This window comes from Plasmodium brasilianum, chromosome 6 (genome assembly GCF_023973825.1).
Source record: "Plasmodium brasilianum strain Bolivian I chromosome 6, whole genome shotgun sequence".
NCBI lineage: Eukaryota > Apicomplexa > Aconoidasida > Haemosporida > Plasmodiidae > Plasmodium > Plasmodium brasilianum.
The window spans coordinates 354,743-377,811 of NC_090119.1; the positions used below are offsets into that span (position 1 = coordinate 354,743).

The 23,069-nt window shown below is 32.4% G+C and overlaps 3 protein-coding genes across 3 annotated transcripts; 1 reads left to right on the plus strand and 2 right to left on the minus strand.

Moving 5' to 3' along the window:
* Positions 1-230: 230 nt before the first annotated feature.
* MKS88_001672 (uncharacterized protein) lies at positions 231-17,201 on the plus strand (the record flags this gene model as incomplete). Its single annotated transcript, XM_067214620.1, has 2 exons — positions 231-7,111; positions 7,187-17,201. 2 exons carry the CDS (start codon positions 231-233, stop codon positions 17,199-17,201), a joined length of 16,896 nt encoding a protein of 5,631 aa, XP_067074559.1.
* A 1,441-nt stretch (positions 17,202-18,642) lies between these two features.
* On the minus strand, positions 18,643-18,888 carry MKS88_001673 (uncharacterized protein; the record flags this gene model as incomplete). Its single annotated transcript, XM_067214621.1, has 1 exon — positions 18,643-18,888. One exon carries the CDS (start codon positions 18,886-18,888, stop codon positions 18,643-18,645), a length of 246 nt encoding a protein of 81 aa, XP_067074560.1.
* A 276-nt stretch (positions 18,889-19,164) lies between these two features.
* On the minus strand, positions 19,165-22,888 carry MKS88_001674 (centrosomal protein CEP120; the record flags this gene model as incomplete). Its single annotated transcript, XM_067214622.1, has 3 exons — positions 19,165-19,294; positions 19,424-19,500; positions 19,853-22,888. The coding sequence occupies 3 exons, from the start codon at positions 22,886-22,888 to the stop codon at positions 19,165-19,167; spliced, it is 3,243 nt and encodes a 1,080-aa protein (XP_067074561.1).
* Between the last annotated feature and the right edge of the window lie 181 nt (positions 22,889-23,069).

Consider the following 23,069-nt stretch of genomic DNA (forward strand, 5'->3'; position numbering starts at 1 on the left):
TCAATATTTTTACTCAATTTTTTTATTCACTTTTATATATTATTATTATTATTATTATTATGTGTTACTCCATGTTCTGGTTTTGACAAAGTACACATAAATGGTGCAGGGCAAGTGTAATCATCAGGTTAGCGCAAGTATCAACGCGTCAGTGTGTCATCGTGCCAGCTTAAGTGCAGGTACATAGACCTTGTAAAACCCATAAGTAGAACAATAATTAACTGAATGAAATGGAAGAGAATAGAATATGCGAAAGTATAGAGTCATCTATTGATAGCATATTATTTAATGTGCTATCGGCGGGGAAAGAGAAAAGTAAAAAAACGTTAGAAGAAATAGAAGAGATACAAATAAGTAATGAAAGAAATATGAAAAATGAAATAAAAGAATATGAAATAGTTAGTAAGTTAATAAATGAAAGAATAGAAACTCTTCCAGATATAATAAGTCATTTTAAGGATTCAATAAAAAGTATATTAAATGTAGATGAAGAGGATTTACCATTATACAGTAATAAGCAGGTAGAGAATGCTGATAGTAGTAATGATATAATAAAAGACAGTAATGAATGGAGCATTATTAGTAAGCACAACAGTGGTGAATGTTATAGCAGTAGCCGTAATGGGGATAAAATCAATAATAACAATAGCACAGAGGGGAATATGCATTTGGATCTAATGAAAAACAGTTTTATCTATGGAAATAATACTAAAAATATTATAGGTAATGATCATATAAGCAGAATAGGTAATGATAATATAAGCAGAGTAAGTAATGATAATATAAGCAGAGTAAGTAATGATAATATAAGCAGAGTAGGTAATGGTGATATAAGCATCCAATTTTTTGGTATAAACGAGCTCACAAGTGAAAGATTAACAACGTCATTGTCTAATGTGGGAAAGGAAGCACAAGAAGAAGCCGTACATATTGATGCGGCTCAAGTTGAAAAGGAGGAGGAAGTCACTTCAGGTGAGAGGAACCATTCCTTTGACGCTTTATATAATAGAGGCTTTTCCAAAATTAATATATCACAGTTAAAAAATAAAATTGAAAAACAACGATTGACCCTATCAGATATGAACCATTATACCATGATTAACAGCCTAAACGTTAGCAATAATGCTTTAAGAAAATTGTCGAATAGTGAAGGTTCTGTACTATTAAAAAATAAGGAGAACCATTCAATACATAACACATTATATTTAATGAAGAGAAACAATAATGAGATTAAAGTAGTACATGAGAGAAAAGCGATAACCCATTCAACTGGAAATGAGAAAGATATAGAAATGCAGATAAATGCAAATTTGAATAATAGTAATGAAATAAAGAGAGATGATGAATGCACGTTGAGCAGTGATGTGCAGGGTTTGCTTAGTTCAAATAGGAAGAAGTTGGAAGAGGATTTTATTTTAAGGAAATCAAAAGGGAATGCTAATATTGGTAGTAGTAGTAGTAGTGGCAGTGGCAGTGGCAGTGGCTTCACTGGTGAGGAGGACAAGCATTTAAGTAATTGCGTTAGATTTTTGGATAATATAAACGAAACTAACGACAAAACATCAAATTTACAAATATCGTATGAGAAAAATAATAGTAGTAGTTGTAGTAGTTTGAAAAAAATGAAAGAACATTTTGGTGAAATTGATTTATTATACGACTTGAAGTCCTCATCTATATCAGTAAAAGGAAATAATAACAAATTTTTAATTCAAAGTAGTAATTCCAAAGAGTTTAACAAAATGACAACGAGCGATGATGAATACTACTTGAGCAGTAGTGCACAAATGATAGTAAGTAATGAAGCTGAAAAAATGAATGGGTGTGTGGGAGTAAACAAAGTAAACCGAATGGATTCGCATTACTTTTCCTATGAGAGGGAGGAAGAGGGTCATATGCAGGAAGAAGTGGGTGATAGAGAAGATATGGAACACAATGAGGAACAAATAAGGGGAAAAACAAGAAAAAAAAAAAAATTTATAGAAACTGGAAAAGAGAGTAATGATATAATTCTGGGAAATGGAACGGAAGAAAGAAGGAAGGACAGTTTATTCCTTAACAACATTCAGAGTAGTAATACATCATGTAAAGAGAATAGTTATAGCAGTCTTAGCAATGATTTATTACTGCACAATAATATAAGCAGTATGTTGTATTATAGTAAGAACGAAATATTAAACTATACGGTTAAAAAAAGATATTCAAGTAAGGTGAAAAATGTAGTTAATGTGAGAGAAGTTTTACTAAGATTTACAAAGGTTCGGATAGGAAAGAATTTCAAAGGAATGATTGAAAATTATGAGAAGTTCTACATATGCTATTGTGTTCCAGTTACCTACAAAACTCTACCTAACAGTAGTATATATTGTCAAAAAAGGGGACAAAGTTTAAATGCACATTTTTTGAGAAGTTCAAAATTAATAGAAAAAGATTTGAAGCGTGCAGATATAATTGAAAAAAAAAAAAAAAAGCCTTTTCAGAATGGTGTTGGTAAGAGCGATAAAATTATGAGTAAGTACAGAAATTTCACAGGAAATAGAAGGAGAAATATTTTAGAGAAGGATAGAGTTATATATGACAATTGTCATGTTGAAAGTAAAAATATTGATAACAACATCATTGAGTTTTTGGAAGATGTATACCATAAGGTGAATAGTGATATTTTCGATCAAGTAGAGCACATCCCATTTTTGCTGTGCGCTGTGGTTGAAAAAAGGGGATTAGGGAAAGCGCCATTAGTGGGAGCGCTAGGAGTGAGTGCAGCGGGGGTAGGTACAAAAGTGGAGGACTCGACTTCCTGCATGCTGAAGCAGAAAAATAGAAACATTGTGAAGCTGTTGAACTACCCATTTATTATCCCCGATAATTGTGAAATACTTGGATTTGCCGAAATTCCCTTTATCCCTATGCCGAATATAGAAGTACAAATAAAAGAATTGACTATGTCTAATAATTACATCTCTGATTTTATTAAGGGCTCTTTTGTTTTATTTTATTTATATTTAAATATATTTGAAAAGGAAAGAAATGAACAAGATATTGCTCATGATAAAAGGGCATTAGTGATTGGTAGTAAAGTATTAGATGCATGGGTTTTTAGTAGTTGTTATGAAGGTATTCAAACTGATGGTGATAGTAACGAATTTAAGTACATCTCTTGTGTTGATGGCACCCATAAAGGGGGGAATTACAATAGTGAAGGACTTAAGAAGGAAGACGGTAATGATTGTACTGGTAGTAGCAGCAGTAGTAGCAGTAGTAATAGTAATAATAATGTTCATCTCCTTTCTGATTTAATAGAAGAGGGGCATGGCGGAGTTAGCGAATGTTCGAGACTACCAGGCAAATTGAAGTGCAACGAAGGGGAGAATAACACTGTAGTAGGGTCAGTGAAAGATGTGGAAGTAGATGAAGAAAAAAATGATATGAAAGATAAAAAGGATGAAGCGAATAGGAACGTCATCCAAGTTAACGAAGTCAGCCAAATAAACCAAATCAACGAAGTAAAACAAATCAACGAAGTAAACCAAATCAACGAAGTAAACCAAATCAACGAAGTAAACCAAATCAACGAAGTAAACCAAGTAAGCGAAATCAGCGAAGAAGGGGAGGAAGTGCTTTACATATACATAGACAAGATTGTAAATTTGTCCAAGAGAGTTTTCGAAAATTTGTCTATATGTGTAAGATTTTATAAAGATGAGAAATATTCGTATAAAAGTTTCATCTTAAAAGAGGAAAAATTCTTTGACATATTACTATTTTCTAAAAGAAGGTTAAAAGATATACATGAAGTAATTATAGAAATATGGTCCGAGTGTGAGAGGAAAGAAGGGAAAGATTGTATGGGTATATTAAAAATAAACATTAAAGAGATTAAAGAAAATAAGAATATTATGTATTTAGAAAAATATTTAGAATTAACATTCCGATTTTATGATGATATTAATTTCATGTTCAGAATTATTTTACTTAGAGGACTAAAACATATATATGATAATGTCATGCAATTTTGTAAGGAATATATTGAAAATAATGAAACAGATGCAAGGAATTTTTTATTAAGTGAAGACACTAATAATAGATGTGATTCAAAAGTAGGTTCTTTTAATTCACATCTAGGAATAAGTGATTCGGGTTCTTTTCTATCCCTAAACGAGCAGTATTTTATATATGATGAGGCACACATAAATAATAATGAATTTTATATGTACGAAATACAGAGGGAGATACTGAGAAGGGGTATCCGCAGCAGCACAATCGTTAATAACATTTTATCCAGGAGAGAAAGCAGGTGTGTTGCGTCAGATGTAGGTGTAGGTCATGATAATGGCTACAGTGGTAACAGTAGTCACAGCGGTAACAGCGGTAACAGCGGTAACAGCGGTGGTAATAGAGATGATGATAGCGAGTGCGATAACTTTTCAGAGGTGCGTGAATATGCAGTGCGCAGTGATGTCGGTGCTAAAGCAGGGGGATATGAAACAAACAAATGGGATGCACCTGCGGATGGAAGCCGTACTAATTTCCTCAAAATCGAACTGATTAAAGAAGAACTGCTGCTATGCGGCATGGGGGAAAGCACTGTTGATCTGTTAGTAGCCGACTTGATGAAGTGTTCCATTAAAAAGAACACTGAATATGTATTGAAGAACAATCTTGAAGAGTACATAAATAAAATATATGATAAGTGGGAAAAGCTATCAAATAAATTATTTTTAAAAAATAAGAAAAAAATGGGTTTAAATGATATATGTGAATATTTAGATGGGTTATATCTAGATGATGATAGTTATTTAAGTAAGGAAGATTTTTTTTTATTTTTTCAAGATGTGGGTATAGTTTTTGTTGATTCTACAGTATTTGATGAGTTGTGTTTATTATTTTATGATAGAGAAAAAGAAGAAATACATTTCTCTTTATTTTCTTCTTTGATTATAAAAAAAGGAGTAGAGGAATTAAAAAATATGGTATATGGATATGACATTTTGTTAAAATTTTTTGAATTTTTATGTGTTCATAATATTACTGTTGAATATTTAGAAAATGAATTATTTAAAATTATATTACAAAAAAAAAATTATTATTCTGAAAAAATAAAAAAAAATATTTCTACTAATGTTTTGATGGATTCAAATATTGATTGTACTAAGCCAAATGAAAATATAATAAATTTTTTAAAAAATGACGATAATATATGTTCATGTACGTCTTTACTTTTTCTTCATTCCATTCGTTTTATTTTAAAAAAATATAATAATAATGATTTTACAACATACGATTTATTTTTTTTAGTTAAATATTTAGTGCAAAGTCAACACAATTACATTATTCCAGATATGTACATTTTTGTTAACGTTATTAAAGGGATAGAGAAAGTGAATATAACCTTCTTCTTGTGTCTATATTATATATATGTGAGTCAACACCAGTGGAATAACTACAAATGTGTACGTGATAAGGAAGAAGTGGTTAATGTAGGTAGTGAAAAAGAAGTAGACACTGTGGTTGAAGGGAAAAAATCATTTTACAGGAATGATATTATTAACGTTCACAAGTATAAATTAAAAACAGATAAGTACGTCAATGGTGTGAACAAGAAGAGGGGGAAGGGTAGTCACTTTGGCAATAGCGAACCACGCAAATATAAGTGTAATCATGTAAAGAGGGAGGTAGACGCAAAGGGGGCACGCCTGATTAGCGGTGTGAGCGCAATGAACGGTGTAGATGGTGTACCTTCCAAATACAATGACAATAACGACTCTCCTTTGTCATCTGTAGACTCCTCCGATGGTTCAAACGATGATATGTCCGAAAATGAAGGAATAAGGAACGAAACTAACGAAAATGGTGTAGATGTAAATGAACAAAGAGACGAAACTGGCTTGGTCAATAGCTACTGCTACAAAGAAAGGGAGGCAGAACGAAAGGAAAGATCATATATAAATGATATGGAACATATGGGTAAAAAAGAAAAGCTAACCATGTGTATGCTAAAAAACAATGAGAAAGATTGTAGCCCCTATGAAGAGGATACAAACGATGGGAAAAACACTGCTCAAAGAAGCCGCAATTCTGGTAAGGGGAAAATGACATTACTAATAAGAAAGGGATATGCTAATATGAAGAAAAATACTGTAAGACGAAATAGTGAACAACGTTTTCAAGATTGTGATACAATTAATAGTAAGGAGTTATTGTATCATATGGGCAGATCATCCTCCATAGGTGGGTGTGGTGAGAAGGAGGAGGAACAGGAAGTGGAAGTGGACAAAACGGAAGATAAGAAGAAAAGTATTCACTGGTGTAAGCCCAGCTTTACGAACTATAAATCTGATAGGAATAGGAACTTACAATATGCAGATAATGCATGTACCTCGGATGAGCATTCACATAGATATGTTGATGTTAAAAAGGCTAATTGTGAGAACAGAAGAATATTTTCGCACTATTACGATAACAAAAATAGAAAAAATAGAAAAAAAAGAAAAAAAAGAAAAAAAAATTTAATCATGTATAGAAAAGACATACAAAAGGGCGTGAAACAGGGACTGATCATTTTGCATAGTCGAATTGTTAGCGGTTTGAGTAGTGTGGAATGTATATCTGAGTTGTTATATAATTATTTCAAGGGTACAAATAGAGAAAGAAGAAAAAAGAACAATAAAATAGAAGTGTTAAAACTGTTCGATCAGATTGGTCTCTACATATCGTACGATATTGCAGTGGGTATATTAAAATGGTATATAAAACAGACAGGTGCAAAAGAAGGAGATGAAAAGGGTGTAAACTTATCTACAAATGGTGTGAACCAGTGCAAAAAGGAAGTGGATGATAATGATGATGATAGTGATAGTGTTAGCGGTAGCAACAGTAATGATTTTATCAGTGGAGGAATTTCACATTACACAGTTAGAACCCATATAAATAATATTAACAGAATTGTCCACAAATATTCATTTGATGAAACCATTGGAGGTATTATGTTTTCTGGTAGTGCCCTAGAATGTTTTTTTACCTTATTAAAAGAAAGAAATATAAATATAAATATATTTGCTAAGAAGAATATTTTTACCTATACTGATTTTTATAACGAAATAGATAAACTCAAGTTGACATTTTCAAAAAATTATGTACGCCTTTTATTTTGTAATTTATTAACATATGATCTAACATCCTTTAATAGTTTGAATAGCAAGCTGATTTTTTTTGACTCTATTGAGGAGTACTGGATGAATTGGAATAAATTAAATTTTGAGTTCTATAATGCACCAAGCGTTGAAGCGAAGATAAGCAATCCACGGCTCATGCTGAATGATGTGAGGAGAAAGAGAAAGCAGTTGGCCATGTGTAGCGGTGGGGAATGCAGCAATGAGTTGAATAGCAAGAGCGTAACTAGGTTGTGCCACTTCTTTCCGCCTAGTAATGAATCACTCATAAGCAAGAAGAACTCCATTTTGAATAAAAGAAGAAGTACGAGTATGCAAAACGTTAACTTGTACGATTTTTTTTTCTTACCATTATATAGCTTGTTCTTTTACTTTTCTGAGAAGGAAATGTTGGGAGGAATTCAGTTAATAAAATATTTTTTTATGAACATATTCAGGTATGAAATAAACTCGGTGAATATAAATGATTACATGAATAAGTATTATACTTTTTATGATTTTTTTCAAATGTCCAAGGACATGCTATTGTACAACTACAAGCATAACGATGACGCTCTCTTTAGGGAGGATTTTCTAAGGTTGATTATACTCGTGAACAGAGGTCCTAGCAAACGCAGCAGTCGAAGTAGCTACAGCAGTTGCAGTAACCGTATACACCGTAGCAGTAGGAACGGAAAAGGGGGTGGGAAAGGAAAAGGGAAAGGGAAAGGAGTGGAGTCATCATCTAGGCTTCAAACATTAGTACAAAAAAAGAGTCATACGTTTTCAAAAAATTTTAAAAAAAATTTAAGCGTAATAACGAGAGATATATTAAGTCTAGAAACAAATATAGTAAGTGTGTCTAGGTCCATATTTGACATTCACCAGAGGATAGATATGCATAATGGTAGTGGCATCCACCACTACAACAATAGTTACAGTGATGGTATGCTTCTCGACTCGGAAGGACACACGCAAAACAAGGATGACGTAATATTAAATTTTTTTAAAAAGAACAGATATGTAGTAAAATATATGCGTGAATACTTTTACGTCTTCGTTTTTTTTAGCAAAATTATGAGTAGCCGTGGCAGTAGTTGCAACGGTAATAAAAGCAGTTCTTCTCATTTGCATTTTAACCAAAAGAAAGGTTTGCTATACCTGAAGAAGTTAAAGGAATACACTTTTCAAAAAATGGCTATAGTAATGAAAGGAGAAGAGATGAGTGACCAGTTAAGCTGCGCACCACGTGGACGTGAATGTGAACTTGAACATGTACATGTGAATTCAACTTATGAAAAAAAGTGGAAGAACGCGTTAAATTACTTTCCGTTTTTGTATCAAGAAGTGTACATATGTTATACAGCAGAAAAGTTTACAAGGAGGGAATATATGTGTGTAATTTATCCCTATCTTCTACTTTTAACAGATTTTACCAAAAAAGTAATTCACATTTATGAACATGAGTATGTACAATTCATAAATAAAATATTTAATTTTGATTATTCTAAAAGAAGTAATCGCATTTTGTTTTTACATCGAATTGAAAATATTATGACCAGGTCAGGAAGTTTCGATTCAAAGGAATGGAACAAGATATACAGCATGTTTGAAATATTTGACATACAGGCAAACACATTTTTTTTAAATCTTTGCAATATTTTAGAGGAGCACAATTACATTTTGTCAAATATTAACGATAAAATAATTTTCAATGATAGCAGAAAAAGCTTATGGTTCATTTTCGAGGAGAGCAGCGGTGATGACACAACTGATGATGAGTACATGAATGACTACTGTGCCAGTAATGAGGGGGAAATAACAAAGAAAAGCATAAGCAGGATGAACATAAGCGCGCGAACGAAAAAGAGAAGAAAGGGGAAATCCCCTTTAAGTATAGAACAGAAGAAAGACCTTTTTATAAAAAATTTAAAATACTTTATTTGCTTTAACAGTGTGGTGCTGTATGATTTATCAGGGTACAATCAACAATATATACACAACTATATTACGAAGGACAAGATGTTCATAAAATATATTTCCCAGTTGTACATACGAATACTATTCAATGAATGTATATCAACGGGATTAAATATAAATCGATTATTTAGAAATATAAAAACAAAGAGTTCATTTATTAACATTTTGTCGAAAAATTTTAATCATATATTTTCTGAATATGACATTGATATATTTGCAAAAAAATATTCATTTGTTGTAGATATGTCATCCCTTCATTTGAGTGCTTATCATAATATTATATCATCAAAAGATTTTTTAAAAGACCTGTACAGACAAGGTGAATATTATAATGCACAATTAAAAAAGAAATTATTTGAATTTTTTTTAAAAAATAGTTATGTTTTTTTAAAAAATTATGAGGATAAAAAAGAAAATCAGCATTTAATATCTTGTGATAATTTTAAAAATATATTATCTGTTAATGGAATTTTTTTATCATGGGCAGAGTTATATGACTTTTTCCAACCCCTCAACAAGTATTGTGTTATTTATGATTATAAAAAATATGATTGTAATAAGACAGGAAAGCCAAGTCCATATATATTGAAGGCATATATTAATGTATCAAATTTGGTTATGATAGCGGATAAATTATACACACAAGGCGAAACGTTGGCATATGATCAGGAAATGAAAAAAGAAAAGGGGGTACATAATAACGATACACAGTGGGTGTACAGTAAGGAGTTGGTAACAGTTCCTAGTAGGAATATACAAGTAGAAGGATATCGATCTGATGAACAATATCTTGAGTTAGACAGTCAGAATGGAAAAACGCATGCGTACAATGGTGTGAAAGAGGAAGAAGAGCGAGAAGGAAAAAAAAAAAAAAAAAAAAAAATAGTAGTAGAAATTAAAGATATTAATGTTAAAAATGTAAAATATGGCGTAGCATGTGTAGATTCGTACCATAACAACATGAATAAAAATAATGATCGCTTCTTTACAAAATTGAAAGTGTATGATAAAAATGAGGAGCTACAAAAAAGTGGACACTCAAAGGAGAACAGAGATAAAGAAGTTGAGCAAAGTAGAAGAGTAAAGAAAAATACATCTCTTGTGTTAATGAATAATAAGGAAGATAAGATGAAGAAGCGGCACAGCGAATCGTCCCCAAATTACGTAGTTAGTAGGGGAGAAGGACGAGAAAAAAAACAATACTGCATATTGCACAGGGGAGAGTACGTGGATGTAGCTGACACAATGGAATGTATTAGCACAAGCGTACGGGGAAAAAAGGACGAGTATGTATACGCCAAATATAGCAAATTTACAAACATGCATTCGAATTTGTTTAAATCGTCAAGTAATTTTTATTATAATTTCAGCTTTAACACTCTGACATTGGAGAGAGTATTATTTTTGTTATTTTTAAAAATGAGTAATTTAATGATAAAGAGAAAATTAAAATATGAACATATATATTTTGGCATAAAGAACATACACGAAGAACATATTAAAAAGAAGGAAATGAAAAATGCTTGTGCACTGTTGTTAAACATGGGAGGAACAGAACTAGACGATATAATTCCAGATGATTTTATTTTATATGAAAAGGATTTAAAGAATGGGATTCACTTGAACGTTTTTTGTCTAAGGAAATGGTGCAGCACACTGTTTGATGGAGTAGAAGGGAATTTTTATGAGGGGCATACAACTGAGCGGTTCTTATCAGAGGGACATTGTTCTCCCTCTATTTCCATACGTCGTTTTGTTCTTTTTTTCGAAAGAGAAAAAGGAGATATAACCTTTTCGAACTACCATTTTGTATACAATTTTGCTTATGAATGGGTGAATTATATGAACATAAAAAGTGAGTACATATGCAGAGAAGACTGTGAAAATTTGTTGAGTAAATTCTCACTGGATGATTTTGGCAAGAACGTCAGGAAGAACAGGGTGCAGCATGTCGAAGCAGGGGGAGAATCGGGAGAAGAAGTTGAAATATTTCAAATAAAGGATGACACAATAGGGAAGAATCATTTAAACGAAAAGCAGAATGAACCGAGTGGCGTGCATCATAAGGGGAGGGAACATATACAAAGAGGAGCGATAGATGGGAAAGATGTCTTTCCTACCATCTTGAAAAATAGTATTATGGAGGGACAAAGTACACCTAGCGTTCACATGATAAGAGAGAATGAAAAGGGGAAAGAGACAGGAGTAGAAATAGGCCTAGAAGCAAAAATAGCGGAAGAAGTAGCGTCTAAGGGTGGAGATGACGCATTGTATAACATAGTTTTCCGGGATGAAATGACGAAGCTGTTTGAAAAAAACATAAAGGGGAAATGGAGGAGAATACTGTTACCCATATTCGACTTAAAGGTATTTTATTTGCATCATTTTAAAATAATGATCCAGGAATTTACTGGTGTGAGTAAATTCATCCGGAAAATAACAAGCAGTTGTGAGGAAAGAAAAGGGGAAGGAGAAGGGGTAAACAATTCAAAAAAAGAAAAAAGAAGACAAAGAGAAGAAGGAATATTTTCCTTAAGCTACTTTTGTTGCTTCGGGATGCAGGAAATTCGTATCAATAACATTTTAAGTGAAAAAGGTAAATACACAAATGAGGATAAAAAGTACAGTGATATATCATGTGTCAATTATGCACTTGAACACAAATTTTCAACAATAAGAGAAAAGGATATATTGACACTATTTGAGAAGAACAAGGAAGTTTTAAATTTAGAGTTGTTCTATAATGATAAGAAAGTAGCTGAGTCAGGTTTACATATTTTGGAGTTTTTTTCAATTATGAAAAGTAGAGTAAACAAGGATCATAAGATTCTATGTTTTGTACCATTAAATAAAGAAAGTGATAGAGACATTTTATTTTTAGATGTCGATATATACTATCAGAGGAACAAAATGTTTTCTAATTTACCGATTTTTGAAACTAAGCATGGTCATGTTATTAATAAAAATTGTAATAATTTAGAATATATGGATAATACAAATAGCAGCCAAGTAGAACCGGTCAAGCTCATAAATCACTCTTTAAAAAAGGATGTTTTTTCAAAAGAGAGAGATATGCCATTGAAAAAGATGATAAAATTTGAAGAGGAAATTTTGACTGAGCGTGGTGTACACCATCGGACGATAAGTAGTGAAGATAAGGATAGAAAGAGGGCATATTGTAGTTGTTTATCACATTGTACAGAGTTCCATTGTAAGGAGCTCGTGCAGATAGGTGGAGAGAGTAATAATGGAGAGTGCAAAAAGAAAGCACTTTTTTCGCTTCAGAATAATGCAGTGAAGAAAAATTATAGTGGTGAGTATGTGTTGATGACAAAGGGTAAGCAGGTAATACCAACATTGAGGAAAAGTATTTGTGTTGATGGGGAAGAGAAAAATGGTTACTACTGCTGTGCAGAGAAGGGAAGTTTGCAAGATAAATACAAACTGGAAGTTGGTAAAGCGGTAGAAGGAAGGGGGAACATTGTAGCGGGTAAAGGCAGCCACAGGGTGAGCATCATCATCAACCGCATAACCATACCTGTGTATTTGCTGAACACACTGAGCAGGAAATTTATGGAACGGAAGGGAGTGAAGTGTACGAAGGGAGATAAAAAAGGGGTGGCATCTAACGAAGTGGTAGGGTCTAACGAAGAAATGTTCATCGCAATGTACGTAGAAGTATATGAAAAGATAGATGAGGAGGGAAAAGAACAAAAAGAAAAGTATGAACTACTTTCATGTTCAGTTCCAAAAATAGTTAGTTATAATGAGGAGTTCCTTCTTCCCAATGATAAGATTGAGAAGAGCGCTGCTTCGTGCAGAGGTGCATCATACGGAGGTAAATCGTACAATGGTGCTGCTTACATATCGAGTGGGTCCCACAATATCGACAATAAGCAGAAGAGCAGCGAAGGTGGTCCTTCCTATAGTCCATCGAATGGACCTGCAAACAATGGGAACCACTATAATTCTGGGGTGGATGCAAAACAGAAATTTGCCAAGAAGCAGGCTTATGAGGTATCGTTGAATAGGCAAAAGAGTTATTGGGCAGATAAAGCAGCTGCAGCTGCATCGTCAGGAAAATTCCAGGAGGGAGTACATCCTGTGGTTTCCACGGGAATAGGTAAAGATGGTGAGAACAGTCCAAATGGACAAAGCGAACGGAATGATCTACAAGATCCGAATTGTCCGAGTTGTCCAAATGGGCGAAGCGAACGGAATGATCTACAAGATCCGAATTGTCCGAGTTGTCCAAATGGGCGAAGCGAACGGAATGATCTAAAAGATCCGAATTGTCCGAGTTGTCCAAATGGCGAAATATCTCACCCCTCTCAGTCAGTGAGAAGAGGAAGAAAATGTAGGGGGAAGAAAAGAAAAAAAATAATGAAATTGATTCAAAAGCACCTAAATACATACAACCTTAAAATAAATCATAAGGAAATTATGAAGAGCGGAAAATTATATGTGGAGGGGAAAATAAATGTAAGGGCATTAGTCTCTTTTAGATGCTATTCTGAAGACTTAATTATTGGTGAGCATTATTTTAAAATTAAAAACATGTTATATGAAAATGAAAATGTAAGTTACTGTTATGAAAATCTTTTTCATTCTATTTATGCCACATCTTTTTTACATGAAGAGAGTGATAGGGAGAAGGAAATGATAATGAATGACGATCAGATTGTAGGAAATAAAAAAGTCCGGTCTTCTGAATGTCTACTATATGATGATCCTATTAAACGAAACTGTATGCAAATGGTTGCACTATCAGGTAGAGAAGAATTGTCATTACAGAGTGTAGAAGCAGACGAGGGAATAGAGCAACAACAAAGTGCAAATGATAGCATTGGTGTTAATCCAGTGGTTAGTGTTGAGTTGATTAAAGGGATTAAAGAAAAGAAAGTTATAGGGTATATATTATATCAGTACGAAATAAAGGAAGAAAAAACAGAAGAGAAAAGTAAAAAGACAAGTGAACAGACGAGTGAAAGGACAAATGAAAAGACAAATGAAAAGACAAGTGAAAAGACAAGTGAAAAGACAAGTAAACAGACAAGTGAAAAGACAAGTAAACAGACAAGTGAAAAGACAAGTGAAAAGACAAGTGAAAAAACAAATGATACGTGTAGCCGAAAAAGGATGCAATATTCCCTACCGAACTTTATAAAGATATATTTTATAAAATGCAATAAAAATAATATAAATCAGTTAAATGAAACAAATGAAATCTGGCATAAAACAATATTTGAAAGAATGTTTAGTGATATATTGAGAAAAGTACATTATAGAAAATATGTAAATATAAATATGGTTATAAAGTGTTTGAAAGAATCCAAGTATTATTATAGTTATATAAACTACCTTAACAAGTTTTTCAGCCATTTTGATGATTTTGAAAATTCGCTATATTTCCCTTTAGAAAATATACTACTGATACTAGCACTGAGAAATTTGTCCTTTCATTTTGTTAACTCCCTTAACTACTTTTTTGAAGAAATTCAAAAATATTTTCTTAATGTAAACGAGCTAGGTATAGTCGAGTGGTCCTACTTGCTCAAGTGCGTTCTGAAATCACAAAGTAAGTTTCTACAAAGGGAAAAACGGAAGAAGAAACGCGCACGAAATGGGGGAAGAACTAGTGCCATTTGGGGAGAAAAAAGCGGAAGACAGTATGGTAGTAGAAAGCACGACGAAAAGGAAAGATCTATGTGGTTAGGTAGCAGAAACGAGACGAAGAATTTACCCATTTTGTCGGAAAAGTCTAAGTCCAGCTATATCACATCTGTATCATCTATCTCTTCTGTATCATCCAGTACCCCGTTGTACACTTTCACTGAGGCGAGCACAGATGACAGTTCCGTGTTATTTGGAAAGAAGCAAGATATAAGAGGAAAACGACAAAATAGAAGACCAAGTAGGGGAAGGTTCAACAAAAATATTCTAAATGAAAAAGATTGGTGCTTGCTAAATAATCGGGATATGTGGCACTTGCACTATGATGGTAAGAATTACTTTTATCTTCCCCTTTTTTTAAACGACATAGTAATGTTTTATGGGGAGAGTAACAATAAGTGCAATAAAGGTTGTAGTAATAAATACACAAATAATGCCACTAATAGGTGTAATAGATGTAAGAATCGTAATGATAATAATAACGATTATGTTTTAAAAAATTTAGAAGAATGCACCGAATTTTCCATGCTCAACAATCGTTCCCACGTTATGAAGAAGGTGCCTTTTGCGCAAAATAAAAATTTTAACGATATGAATGCAGTCCGTAAATATTGTTCAGGTAAAGGGAGAGGTAGTCACACGAGAAACGTTTCCCAGGTAGAAGGAAAATTAGGAAATCGGAAAAAAAGGAATGAGAAAAGAAGGGAAGACAGATCTGAAGGAAGACAAGAAGAAAAAACACATGATTATCAAAAATTATGTTTAATACCCCGTGGGAAGTATTTCCCATTGAATGGGTACCCATATTGCATTCATAGACATAGAAAAAGAAATCATAGTAGCACAAATGAATGTAAAAATTTTAACAGTGAAATTAATAAAGATTTATCATTACTCCGAGTTTATAATATGCAAGAAGACAACATGGACCACTCAACATACAGTTATATAAAAAATAAATGTAACAACAACTCAAGTGGAATTGCTAGAAGGAATATATTATTACCTATGGAAGAAGGGTTGACTAAGGGTATGTTTAGGGACTCTTCTCACATTTTAAATGGACACAAGAAAAAAACTTCGATATACCAGTACAACTTGTTGAACAAGACAGATGAGGAGGTATATGCTACAAATGAATCATATGAATCATATGAGATGAACAATATGAATGCAAATTTTAAGGAAAGCGGGGCGCAAGATTACAAAAGAATAAAAGAGTTTACCATGCGGGAAGATGGAACAAAGCAGAAGGGAATAAGTGTTCTACTAAAACAGAGAAGTGGTACATCTGAAATATTAGCAAGAAGAACGAAATTTGTAAGAAAGTCCAAAAAGAACAACAACGAGATGAACAACAATGTAGATTTGAGTTACAAATATAATATATATGTAAAAGCGAAGAAGATATTGCACCCAATCCCCTTGATTAATCATAAAAAACCTAACATATTTTTATCCTTCCAAATAGTTTTAAATAATTATGATTTTATAAATAAAAATGATCTATTCCCATTTATTATAAATAAAAAAAAAAAATTTATAATAAACAAGGTTCAAGCAACAAGTGATATATTTTTTAATGGTTCCTATTCTTTGTTGAATACTTCTTTCATGTTGAACTTACCCACTAGAGAAGAATTAAAAAAAATATTTCGTATGGAGTCAGATTCAACTTTTGATGATTTAAATTTTTATTTACATAATTTATCTTTGCAAATATGTTTTTATCATATTCCTAATGGTATGCCAGACAGGGGGCATGATGCCTTCAATTACAATGACTGTTCAGGTGTAACGTCTATCAATAGCATATGTAGAAGCAGAGATAATATGCTTATGGGTCGGACTGATTATGATTACAGTTCAAGGAAGTTGCACAAGGGAAAAAAGGAAAAAAAGAAAGAAAAATATGAAAAAAATGGAGCAGTGCTAATTGCCACGGCAGTAATCCCCCTAAGTGTTCTTTCGAGAAAAAACAAAACGAAAGTGACAGCTCCTTTAGTTTTTTCCCCATTTTTTACTACACCCATTGAAAAGAATGAAGTTCAAGTTGTTCTTAAATATGATAAGATGAGCACAATCAAATCGATTAATCGGATATTACCAAGAGAATATTCGTCATATCAAATGAATGGGAAAATTGATGGAGGGAGAAATGGTACTACTACATCTTCTGTGCGAAATATAAAGGGGTCAAAAGAAACTAATCAACATAAAGATATGAACGAAAGGAGTAGTGGGACTGATACATCTAACGTACCAAAAAAGACGTATACTCCAAGTCATAACGTAGATCATAACTTCATTAACTTAGAAGAGCAAAATAAATGGGAGCACGTGGATTTATCAAACATTCCTTTGTTAACGCTTCCCAAAATACCACCACCTATATTGTAGTTCTGGTTTTCCGTGTTTTCGTTTTTTCTTTTTCCTTTTCCTTTTCCTTTTCTTTTTCACTTCTTTTTATTTATTTTCGTTCCTTTTCTTTTTCACTTCTTTTTATTTATTTTCGTTCCTTTTCTTTTTCACTTCTTTTTATTTATTTTCGTTCCTTTTCTTTTGCACTTCTTTTTATTTCTTTTCGTTCCTTTTCATTCATTCATTCGTTCCTTTTTTTTTTTTTTTTTTTTTGCTTCCTCATGAAGATACTAAGACGCCGGCACATGCACATACATGTGTTCGCGTCCTATTCCCCGTTCTTCGCATATTTGATATTCTTCATTAGCTTTATCAGTATAACTTGTTTTTGTCATATTTATAGCTTTTGTTTCGTTCCAGTATTTTATTTGCCTACGCATTTGTGATATATGTTATGTGTTATAGGTTCCCCTAAAATTATTTCATACAGTGCGTTTATAAAAGGATGTACCTTTAAATTTTGACAGTATTATATATATTTTTATATATACATATGTACATGTTCCTTAGGCACTCACTATCAATGCTACAACTAAAACGGATGCACTGCTACTCTCATTTTGTTTCATTATGTTTATGTTTTACTTTATAATTTTTTTTTTTTTTTTTTTTTTCATGTGAAACTTTGTGAGCAGCGAAAGTTCTGACTTATTAAGAGTGGCTTAAGGGTTAAGTTATAATTATCATACGATTAACCCATATGTCTTGTTTATATCTACTCTTATGTTTAATTTATTTATGTACACATTTTATTTATACAATTAATTTGTTTATCTATTTTTCTATTTATTTCATTTACTTCATTTTTGCATTATCACACTCTCACGCTTTTGCATGCTCACATTTTTTTAATTTTTTAATTTTTTGAAAATATTGAATTACAGTTATGGGTTAAAAAGTAAATTAAGAAAAAAATTATAAGAAACATATTCGAGAAAAAATAGGAACACAAAAAATAAAAAAAAGTATAGATATTTTAGTAATTAAGCAAAAAGTCCATTATAAAAATACAACATCATTATATATTTTCAAATTTATTAACAGAAGATTATAAGATGACATATGTTCTATGTTAATATATTAAGGAGAACAAAGGGTAGGGGAAAGGAGGTACTAAAAAAAAAAAAAAAAAAAAAAAAAAAAGTATGTATAGAAAGCAAAACCTTAAAAATGTGAAACAGATTTATTTTATTATATTTAATTTGATATTAGTTTTTCTTTTCTATGTGTCCAAATTTTCCTGATGAGAAAAAAGTTCATGCACGATTGGAGCCTTTCCCTTCATGTGCATTTCCATTTCTGTACATCATTTGTTTCATATAATAAAAAATACATTTTTTCATCTATCTTAATTATTTTTCTATGGGTTAGTTTCTTTTTCCTCTTTTTGAGGACTATCTCTCTATTCGTCTGCATAGTCCTATGCCGTATCTCCCCTTGCACCGTCATCATTCTCTATCAGAATGGTGGGTTCACCTTCCCCCCTTTTTTTTTTTTCCCCCCTACCACTGTCATTGCTACAAGTACAACTACAACTACAACTACAACTACAACTACAACTGTTACGACTGTAACTATTCGTATTCTTCCTTATTTCCGCTATACGAACCTTGATGATAGTAGATACCCGAATAACCATAATAGTAGTTAAACAACTTGTTAACATGCATAGAAGCACATATATATGTAATAAACCAAAAGTATTTCTATGATTTTTTCATGATGAGTTAAACAGTTCCTTCCAATTGAATTTGCTCGCATAACAAAATAGGAAACACTGGAGAGACAGGCACCTTTTTTTTCATGTTTACTTAAATCTTTTGGAAATATCGTTTATATTAATTTTCTTGCTACTATACAACATATATGCATAAATAATGCATTTATTTTGTTGTCAATTTGTGAGTTTTAACTTTTTTTTTTTTTTTTTTTTTTTTTTTTTCTAATCTTCCTTTTTTTCGTATTCACCATAACTAGTGAAGCTGCTCGCGTCGGCACAATTGCTAGCAACGCTAGCACTTCGGCTAATGCCCCTCCTTTTTGACCAGTAGTTACCCCCTAACACTTCATTCCTGCGCGCTTCCTTATAACATTATGCTCATTTGTGCCTAGCCATAGTATTCCCCGTATCCTTCTACATTATCTCACATACACAAGTGATGTAATCAATGCATTCTTTAAAATAATTTTATTTTGCATACTGTTTTGTACTAACAAAATATACCTTTCCCATTCCGATATGTTTCATGATGACAATCTTCGCCATTATTCTAAGTAGCTACAATAAACAGAAATGTAAAATGCGCATGATGGTATGTATTTCTATATGTTATGTTCTGTTGTATATATTATATACGTTGTTCATTGGGCAAATAATACCTTTTCTTATACTTTCACTGTTAAGTAATAAATTATGAGCAAGTTATATGCATGTGCACATTATAGTATGGCATGGACAATGCATGACCATTATAGGATTATAAATAATATATATTTTTTTTTTTATTATCACTTAAATATTTATCCCCATCTTTCTCTTCTTCTCCCTCTTTGTCGTCATAAATACCATCATCAAACATTACATTTCTCTAAGTACTCAAGTAATCCTGTATGGTTTTTTCATGATTTACACACTCAGTTAAAGTTTCCCCTGTACATTTTCCCTCATATGTATTCTTACTAAACATGTTCCTTTCCTCGTTCGTTAAACAAGTCCTACTGTCGTTGTTGTTGTACTGGTTGCTATACTCCTTTTCCTTACTATTTACTTTATCATGTTTATCCCTTTCTTCGTTAGGTGTGTTTCTCTCTTGCACTCTTACACACGAGTCATTCTTTAAAGATTCATCATGTTCAATGAAATTTTCATTAACTTTACTATAATTTGTGTGGCTGTTTTTTCCTTTCCATTTCGCATCTTCGCAGTTTATGGTACTTCCATGGGGTACGTTTCTTGTATGTATCCGCTTATATTTATATTCATCTGTATGTTTATCTTTAACCTCATCCTTGACCCCATGTTTATGCGTATGTTTGTCTATATGTTTATGTTTATCCTTATGTTTGCTCCTCTCGTGAACACGTCTCTCCTGTGTGCCCTTCTTATACTCGCTTCTTTCCCACCGTGTTGCGCTGTACAAGGAATAATTTTTGGCTATATGTGGAAAATTGTTATAAAGACCTTCCGCATGTATTCCTCCTCTTTCTACCTGTTTTTCCATATAATTTATTTTCCTTTTCTGTAAATTGTATATGCTCTTATCATCATATTTTCTTCTGTTCTCACTGTAATTCCCTCCTTTATTGTACGTACTGGATCTGTGTTTACTGCTGTAATATATCCCTTCATTTGTGGGATGCCCAAAATTATAAGGCTGTTCTTTCTTATATTTTTCCTTTTTTATACTTTTTTCCGCTCGTTCATCTTCATCATATGTCTTATCACGTACATACAATACATAATCTTTATCACTACAACTGTCGTTTTCCATGTAAACGTTGCTCTTTTCCATAATTGGATCTACATCTTGGCTTCTTAAATCACCATCATACTGTTTGTTATTATTATTATTGGTAGTAGTAGTAGTAGTAGTATTAGCAGTAGTAGCATCAGTAGTAGTGTTAGTAGTATTCGCAGTAGTATTAGCAGTAGTAGCATCAGTAGTAGTGTTAGTAGTATTCGCAGTAGTAGTAGTGGTATTATTATTCCTCCTTTTTTTATGGGATTTATTATGTTCTCTTTCGTTGTGAGTAGAATCATACAATGGTCTCTTCCTCCTTACTTCCATGTGCCTGCTGTGGGTGAAGTTCCCTAATTCGTTTTCCTCATCATGGACATATTCCTTTAACTCTCTAACTCTATGTTCATGTACAGTGCCGCGTTCCTTTTCAGTTAGATCATTCTCCGGAATACTTTTCCTCTGCTCACGAGTAACGCAAAATTCATTACGCAGAGAAAATGTCCAATCGTGTAAAACGTTTTTAACCTTAATCTTGTAGGATATATGATCTGTGTGATGACAGTAAATACTGGTATGATCACATGAGCATTTGGCTTCATTTATTGATGGACAAACAATGCACATATTATTATCATGATGGTATGTTAAGATATATAAATTAGAATTTTTGTTTTTATGTATTTCATTATGACAATTATTACAGTTAGAATGACAATCCTTTTGATAAAGAAAATGATTCGAACATGGCTTCCTACCTCCTTCACTGCACTCGTTACACGTATCATATGATTTTTTTGTATTACTATACATATTGTTTCTGTTTAATAAATTGACTATAACAGAATCTGTACCGCGATCACTGCGGTTATTGCAGTTAGTGCGGTCATTAGAGTAGTCATTAATATCAATATTATGTTTACCATTGTAGTAAGCACTTCCATTATTAGGATCATAACTGTAGTTATCACTATCACTAACACGCTCAGCATTACAATCATCACCCCCAATATTATGATCATTATTGTAGTCATCATGTCCATTATTATAATTAACAATGTTGTTATAAGTGCCTTTATTTTTTTCATCCCTGTCGAATAAAATCATTAGGTCTTTGGTTACATCGCCTAAGTTGCTGACTTCATCTTTTTCACTCCCCAAGTGATCAAGCAGGTCCTTTGTAATCACATGCGCATATTTTCTTTTTTTATACAAACTATTTAATATATCGAAATAATGTTTTTTTAAATTTTTCGGTAGATGATCAATGGAATGACAAAATTGGCATTCATTTAGTAAGAAGCAAAATCTACCTTCTATAAAATGATTACAAACTTTACATTTATTTTTAAAGTGTAACATCTTTAAAGGATGTAATGGTGAGTGTTCATTAAGATGAGTATAATGATGACACCACTTACAGTTGATTTTAAGATTACAAGAATTTCTATTACTACCAAATTTATAACATGGTACACATAACCCATGTACATGTAACACTTTTTGTAATATATATAAAATAATTTCATCATTAATATTTAATTCAAATATTTCTATTAATGCGTTTGTTATACTTTGTCCCTTTGTGTAATATAACTCATTAAAATTGTTCAGTATCTTTTTTCGTTGTTCTCCTAATTGATATATTTCTTTCAGTTCACATAATCTGGATGTATTAATAGTTTCGTTATTAATTGTATAATTGCTATTCTGACCATGGTCCATATTTTGCATTTCCCCTTTCCTTTTTTTATAAAAACCTCTTTCTTTAAACTGATTCCCATCTATTTCTCGTTCTGTTCGTGGGTCAGTTCTGTTATTCGGTTGATGCACTCCATAATAGGCGGATTTGTTAGCGGCATAGCACTCCACTTCGTTAGTAGCATAGCACTCCACTTCGTTAGTAGCATAGCACGCCTCTTCGTTAGCATCATAGCACGCCTCTTCGTTAGCATCATAGCACGCCTCTTCGTTAGCGGCATAATTGTCTGTTTCATTTATGGAAAAGCTATCATCATAATTATCAGCACCCGTATCTTCGTCCGTTTCTATAACACCCAATTTGCCAATTTCTTTTTCATCATTTGAAAATATTGTATTGTGTGTTTCCTTCCCTTCATCATTACATACTTTCGTGTGTGTGTCCTCCTTTTGTTCAGTGATACTTTTGCATTTACGAAGTCGTGTGGAAATGCTTTCGCTATTCATTGTGCGTTAAGTGGTTCGATACATGCATGTAAGGGAGTGAACACATATATGTATATATACATATGTATGTGCATGCCCTGGCTAAATAAAGCAGCACTTCGAGTTATTCGAAAAATACTACTAATTCCAATAATGCCAGTAGATACAATAATGCCAAAAGATACAATAATGTGAATAGAGG